The 7,238-nt window shown below is 49.8% G+C and overlaps 1 protein-coding gene across 3 annotated transcripts; it reads left to right on the top strand.

Moving 5' to 3' along the window:
• Positions 1–1,219: 1,219 nt before the first annotated feature.
• LRATD2 (LRAT domain containing 2) lies at positions 1,220–6,938 on the top strand. 3 transcript variants are annotated; one of them, XR_013997401.1, is made up of 3 exons: positions 1,220–1,661; positions 2,186–3,387; positions 4,825–6,938. XR_013997401.1 is itself a non-coding variant. In XM_081116264.1 (2 exons), exon 2 carries the CDS (start codon positions 2,294–2,296, stop codon positions 3,224–3,226), a length of 933 nt encoding a protein of 310 aa, XP_080972390.1. In that variant the 5' UTR covers positions 1,220–1,661; positions 2,186–2,293; the 3' UTR covers positions 3,227–6,938. The 3 variants fall into 3 exon arrangements, 2 of the variants coding, with proteins under 2 accessions (XP_080972390.1, XP_080972391.1); XM_081116264.1 differs by having other exon boundaries at positions 2,186–6,938; XM_081116265.1 differs by having other exon boundaries at positions 1,220–1,675; positions 2,186–6,938.
• Positions 6,939–7,238: the final 300 nt, after the last annotated feature.

Genomic DNA, 7,238 nt, shown 5'->3' with positions numbered 1-7,238 from the left:
AAAGTACATAAGTAGATTGATTTTTCCCCCCCTTAAACTGAGAAGGATCACAGCACTGTTAGTATATTTCTGTTTCCACTGGTTGGTATACACACTGAATAAATAATAGTGTTACCTGGAAAAACTTAGTCAAAAGAAACTGATGGAAAACAGGGTAGAGGAGGTCTTGAGTTGCATTCTTAATTCCACCACAAATTAGTTAGGGTGTTCCAGTGAATATCTAAGCTTGTCTATTGTAAACCCTCCACCCCCACACAGATCCATGATATATATATTTTTTTCAAATAAAAAATAAAGAACACTTTGGCAGCCTAACTCTTGGGTACAAAACACAAACCTGCAATGGAGGGGGAGGGAGGAAGTGTCCTCTTGTGGTGGAGGTTAATAGGCAATACTCTCCTTCAGTAAATCTCTCTGTCACTTCCTTCTGTAAATCAGCAGGAAGGAAATATATTCACCAGGGGCCTCTGCTAACTTATTCTTAATTTGAGGACTATTAGGCAATCCTACATCCCTTACCCCCAAGAAAAACAGAGCCGAATACTTGCACTCACTACCAGACCAACTAGTAACTGGAAACAACCGAGGCTGTGAAATGAACTTTTTGCTAACTTCGAGGGACATCTAATAAACACAGCGCTGATCTAGGAGGTAAGCCAATAACTAAGCCTTCCTTCTGTTTCATTACTGCTTCCTTTCTGTGAATTTTTTTCCTACCCGAAAGTTTCACAGCAATTATGCTGGAAATACTTCTAAACTGGCACACTTCTTGAGCTGTCCCACTTAAAAAAAATCTTTGCTGTGAACATTGGCAAGAAATATGTTCCAGGGAAGAGAAGGCCTGTGTTTGCTTCCTAATGGCAAAGAAGAGGCCAAGGGGAAAGAAAACAAACAGCAAACTCGAATTCCCTCTCTCATCTCTACAGTGGCAGGGGGCGTGTGCCTTCCAACTTCTCTTCAAAGCCTACAGCTGGAAAATGCTAACAGAGCAAGCAGCGAGGAGCCCGCGGCAGGCCGGGCCTAGGACGAGCGGGCTCCCGGCGGGGGCGCAGCACCTGCGCTCCCAGCGCGCGCGGCGGGCGCGCCGCTCAAACACCAGCGGGATTTAAACCCGCTCGGGCGCGGGGGCGTGGCCTGGGCGGAGCCCCGCGGCCTCCGTGGGCCGGACGGGGCGGGGATCCCGGAGGCTCTGCACAGTGAGGAAAAGGCCTGGGCTCCGCGACCGAGCGCCTGTCTCTTTAAATGCCAGGGGCTGCGCTCCCGCCCCGGGAGCCCGGAGCCGGATCTACAATCCCGTCCCTCCCGCTCCGGCGCTTGTTGCTCGCCCGGCCGAGCGGGAGCTGCCGCCGCCGGGCAGCCGAGCTGGTTCTTTCTCCCCCTCCTCGCGCCCCACCTCCCTCGAGAGCCGTTTGAGGGGGAAGAGCCACCCCAGCAGGAGGGAAGAGGTGTGGGGTGAGCAGGCATTGCCCCCCACCTTCAAGTCTCGAGGCGCTACGGGGCCGAGGGGGCGAGACATGCGTCGCTCCCCCCCTGGCCAGCCTCGCCGCCGCCCGCGCCAGAGGAGGAGGGACTGAGGAGCCCGCACCTGCAAACTCGCCCTGGAAGTGTCGGGGTGCGGCGGGGGCCCCCTGCCCGTTCCCGGCGGCCTCCACCTCTCGCGGGTGAGTTTGCGCAGGTAACCCGAGCTAGAGGGCGCGCGCGGGGGGAGGGCGCGGAGACGGGAGGGGAGAGCTTCGCAGGTGCGCCAGGTGGGGCGGCTCACCTGCCGGGCCGCGCGCCGCAGGCCCCGCCCGTTCCCCGGGGAGCGAGGGTCGTCTCCGGGTGACGCTAGGGCCCTGGGGTGGAAGGGGGTTCTGACAGCGGGGAACTGGAGTAAAGTTTCTCTTCCTTCCCCCTCCTGCCTGGGCTTGGCACGTAGGGCGCTGGCGGAAGCGGTAGGAGCTCCCGAGGCAATGGACTTTTGCCCAAGCGAGGTGAAGGGCTGGGGCGGGGGCAGAGCTGGAGTTGCCCGGCTTCCCGAGACCGCGATCGTGGAGGTGGAGGGATGAGGGCAGGCTCGCTGCAGCCCAGGCTCCCGGTAGAATGGCCCCCGGTGCTCGACCCGAACCTTTCTTCTGCTTCTTAACAAGTCGTCTTTTACACGGAGGGGTTCCTATATGGCTTCCTTGCCTTCCTCTCCCAACAGGTGGTCTCAGCCCCTGTCCGGGGACCTGTGCCAATGACCCTAGTGGCGGTGGTTTCGCTTTCTCCCCTCTCGGCGGTGTGAACCTCTGTCACCTGTGTCTGAAGCGTGATGGGCAACCAGGTGGAGAAACTGACCCACCTGAGTTATAGGGAAGTTCCCACAGCCGACCCGACTGGCATGGACCGGGATGACGGGCCTCGCATCGGGGTCTCCTACATCTTTTCCAATGACGACGAGGACGTGGAGCCGCAGCCACCACCCCAGGGGCCGGATGGCGGGGGCTTGCCCAAAGGCGAGGACGGGCCGCCGCTGCCCCTGCCGCAGCCCTACGACCCTCGGCTGCACGAGGTGGAGTGCTCCGTGTTCTACCGCGACGAGTGCATCTACCAGAAGAGCTTCGCGCCGGGCTCCGCAGCGCTGAGCACCTACACGCCCGAGAACCTCCTCAACAAGTGCAAGCCCGGCGACCTGGTGGAGTTCGTGTCGCAGGCACAGTACCCGCACTGGGCTGTCTACGTGGGCAACTTCCAGGTGGTGCACTTGCACCGGCTGGAGGTGAGCAACAGCTTCCTGACCGACGCCAGCCAGGGCCGGCGCGGCCGCGTGGTGAACGATCTGTACCGCTACAAGCCGCTCAGCCCCAGCGCCGTGGTGCGCAACGCGCTGGCGCACGTGGGCGCCAAGGAGCGCGAGCTGAGCTGGCGCAACTCCGAGAGCTTCGCCGCCTGGTGCCGCTATGGCAAGCGCGAGTTCAAGATCGGCGGCGAGCTGCGCATCGGCAAGCAGCCCTACCGGCTGCAGATCCAGCTCTCCGCGCAGCGCAGCCACACGCTGGAGTTCCAGAGCCTGGAGGACCTGATCATGGAGAAGCGGCGCAACGACCAGATAGGGCGCGCAGCCGTGCTGCAGGAGCTCGCCATGCACCTGCACCCGGCCGAGCCGGAAGAGGGCGACAGCGACACCACGCGAACTAAGCCGCCTCTCGAGCGCCCCCCTGAGCCCTGCTGGGAGGAGGAGGACCAAGAGGCGGTGGTGCACTGATGGGCGAGCTCAGTGCAGACCTGCCCCCTCCCAGTCCTCACCGCCTTCTGGGCCCCATCTGGGCTCCTGGGCAATTTGGAAAACGGAGAGTTGGTGAAATGCGCGCGCAGCCAGCTGTGGCTTGAGCTTATTATATTGGACAGAGGAGGAAGAGAGAGCAGGTAGGAAGAACACTTTGGTTGGGGGCACGGCCTGCTCACTCTCTCAGTCTGTCTTCTTTCTGAGGTGGGACAAACTGTGGACATGCCTGACACTAAATCCCTGCTGGACCTGGGTCCAAAATCGACCCTTGTTATGCACACAGGGGTGGAGAAAAGTTCGGAGTATCAACACCTGCCTTTGCCTCCTACCGGCTTCCCTCCCTACCCTGGGGCTTGGAGGATGCCCTGTACCTAGGCCAGAGTGGGTCTGTGGCCAGCAGAGAGCCACATATAGGCTACTCCTGTGGAGCTGTGTGTGGGATCCAGGAGGCTGGGTGATTTATTTTATGCGATTCCTGGGATGCAAGCCTGGAGAAAAGAGGACCAGGTCTGGGAGCAGCAGAGCGAAACAAAGCAGCTGCCTGTGAGTGTAACAAAGAGTAAACTTGGGCTACAAAACAAAGAGTTTGCTACCTCCCTCCTCCCCATCCCCAAGTAATTCATCTTATGGAGCTGCCTGAGTCTCCTGCCTCCTCCTGCTCCACCAGCCACTTCCCAGGTTATAAGTAAATCATTGTCATGGGCCAGCTAGGGGAAGGATTCAATTATGGTTCTGTTTGGCCGCCTTTGTTTCTAGCCTGCTCTTGTAGGCACTTACAGCTGTGTTATTTGTTATCAAAGGAGGGAATAGCCTTTTTTGTCTGATCTAATTAAACCTGCAGGGCTGTGTTCATCCGCAGGTCACTCATGGGATTGGCTGATGCCACTCCATAAAGTATCCACTACAGAAGCAGCCAAACAGGTTTTCCTGGTAGGAATTAGTCACTCCCACTTCCCACCAAACCCCATTCCTGAACAGTGAAGGTAACCTTTTTAAAACATAAGGCTTTGGTGGTGGTCCTGTGAATTTTAATTTTCTCTCACTGCTCCATCCCTCTCACTTTTGTTCCGTTGCTGGTAAAATCATAGGCCTGAGGCATATTTCAATGATAAGGTATTTATTTGCATAACCACACTTGATGCACACTTAATTCAAGATGCAAAATCTTGTTATATTTCAGCTGTCTCCTTGGTGCTTGGAGAGCACCCCTTTAGAATGCTTTCTCAAGAGAGCTAACAGCAATCACAAATGCCACCTGGTGTAGTCAGTGCCAAATCTGGTGACAATACTAAAGCACAGGTTAGCGATGTGGGATCTGTGGGCAGCAGGCTGGCCAATACTATTTGGATCTGCTGCTGAGCTACAGTTTGCTTTACTGTGAGGCTTTAAAATTTTTTTATAACCTGTTCCTTGTATACATGTGAGCTCTTTAATGATTTGTGCCCTAGATTTCAGAATGCATCTCTGCTGCACGTTGGACTGCTAACACTGTTGTAGAAGTTGAGTAAAGTTTTCTTCCTCTTGGGAGTCATTAGAGATTAAACTAAACACCTCATTTTGTGACCTCATTCTTACAGTTGGAGTAGAATCATACTTGAGTGTTCTACAGACGTGGTCATCCTTAGGCTTCCTGCCTGGAGATCTCTAAATCAAGGCAACAAGACTTGAAGGATTTCCTTGTATCCTTTTTCCAAACTTGGCAGTTGAGACCATAATTTTAAGTCTTCATAGCACATCAACATGACATCATTTCATTACAAGGGCATTAGCTATGTTCTCTGTTTTTGCAGAGCTCTCCAGATAGGTCCTATCACTTTGTTAAAGATGAGCTACACTCAGCCCCAGTCTGCATCTTTGGAGACACATCAGTCTCCCATTGCAAATGTAGATCTAGTTTAGTAAATCTCACTGCTTTGCGTTTATGTTCTTTTGCTTATGGAAAGCGGAACAAGAGGAACATGGGTAAAGGCATTGAAGAGAATCTACTCTATCTAACAGTTGGGCTTTCTTTTCTGGTTAACACAGTAGTGAAACCAGGTGCAGACAGCAGGAAGAACTGCAGAACCGTACTGTCCAGCAGCTCTGGGCTAGCCAGCCAGGTCTTTTCCACTCTCCCATCTGTTCCCCTCCTTTGCCTTCAAATGGAAAGTGAATGCCATTGGTCACACTGAGGTATAGCGGTGACTGTCTTGTTGCAAACGAACTGCTTTTTATGAGAAGTCCCAACATGAAGAACTCCTTTAAGACCTAAGCCAACAATCGCATTCTGCCTCTAGAGAAGAGGTTTTTGATAACAGGGCTTGAAAATGAGCTAGAAGAGGAAGTAGATCTACTGCAGGTGCTGTTTTCCCATGTAAAGCAAGTGTTCTGTACACGGTACCAGAGATGTGAAATGTGTAATACTTAGCAACAGTGATGCCATCGAAAGTCTTTGTAGGGTAATGAAGCTTCAAGTAAAGCAACCACCAACCAATGAAGGCGCCAAGAAAGGAGAATCGAATCAGCTCTTGGCTCTTTCCTCAACATGACAGTGTTGTGGATAAATGAGTTTTTAATCCCAGGCAGTGGCTACATCTGGCACTTTAAAAATATATATATATTTAATAATTTTTGTTTCTCCTTAGGATTAAGACTTTAGAACTATTTTGTACTGTGAATTACAGATGCTCTTTGAAGGAAAGAAATATCGGTTCTACTGTTCTTCATGAGCTCTGGCAGGGATGAGCAGGACACCCGAGTGGAGCGTGTGCTAAGTGTAATCAGACAAATTCTATTTTCTTACTTGAGCAGCTATTTTATTGGATTGCTTATGTACGTCCAAGGAGCCCATGACTTCAGCTACACAACTTTTTGTACTGAAAGAACTCAACTTTTGTAGCTTTTATTCCACATTTAATTTAAAGTAACTTTATAGCACTAAATTGCCTAGCAGAAGACTTTACTCCAGACCTGTAAGGAAATTTTTAGTTTTTATGAAAAATGACCCTTCAGTGGTTAAACTTCTCATGTCTTTGGTGCTTCTGGCCCTAATAGCACTACTAGACACACCACAACCACAAGGAAGCATATTTTTGGAAGCAAAACTTTAATTTTATATGACATATGCTATGGAGAGTGAAGAAAATTTAAAGACTACTTGTTTTCTATTTTTTTTCTTAACAAAATGGAATCCACTGTGTCGAAGACTCTTGATATTATGTGCTTGTCTAACCATTTTTTAATAAATTGGAATAAAATCCAATGTGATCATGGTCATTGAATGGATTTGTTTGGAAAGTTATATTTTATTTATGAATTTTTTTTTTTAATCGGGGTAACTGTAAACTTGACTGGCGTATTCCGCTTTTCATTGTGTTGTTTTGTTCTTTGCTGTAATACTTGTAACCCATGGAGAATTCCATTCACCAACACTATAATTTCCACATGTATTTTATTTCCCAATGAATTGTGTCAACTTTATTTTTGTTGAAGATTTGTATGTTAAATCCATGTTATGTTCTCATACCACTTCTTGAGAAGGAAGTTCCAATTTGAAATTGTATCATTTCCTTCAAAATGAAGGGCAGTGCTTAGTCAAATAAAAGATTGATGACATCTTTTAAACCATTTTCTCTTCACTATGTCTTATTAAAATAAAACCTGTTAAGTTCTTTTGAAAACTGCTTTGAGGGTTTCCAATAAACCATCTATTAGAGTTAACTGAATCTATATATATTTTTTCACTTGTATACCTTTTTTCCTGACATTTCACATCCAACTTCCTCGGCTTAACCAGTTTTTCTGAGAATCTTAATCAGTTGCTCAGTAGACATTTGGATGAATTCATTTAGTGACTAAAAACCCTCCCTGCATTTACTGTGTGAGAATTAATCACCCATTGTTTCTAGGCTATCGGTGTTCATGAAAAATGTCTCATGAACATAAATTTTCAATACACATTGATTTTCAGAATTAATGCAAACATTACTAGAAACCACACACACATTTTGGA

The sequence above is a fragment of the Miniopterus schreibersii genome (genome assembly GCF_964146895.1).
Source record: "Miniopterus schreibersii genome assembly, chromosome: 17".
Lineage (NCBI taxonomy): Eukaryota > Metazoa > Chordata > Mammalia > Chiroptera > Miniopteridae > Miniopterus > Miniopterus schreibersii.
The sequence above is the reverse complement of the archived record's forward strand: the minus strand, read 5'-3'. Positions and strand labels throughout refer to the sequence as shown.

Excerpts from the sequence above, each read along its gene's own strand:
- LRATD2 (XM_081116264.1), top strand. The coding sequence starts at position 2,294 with ATGGGCAACCAGGTGGAGAAACTGACCCACCTGAGTTATAGGGAAGTT.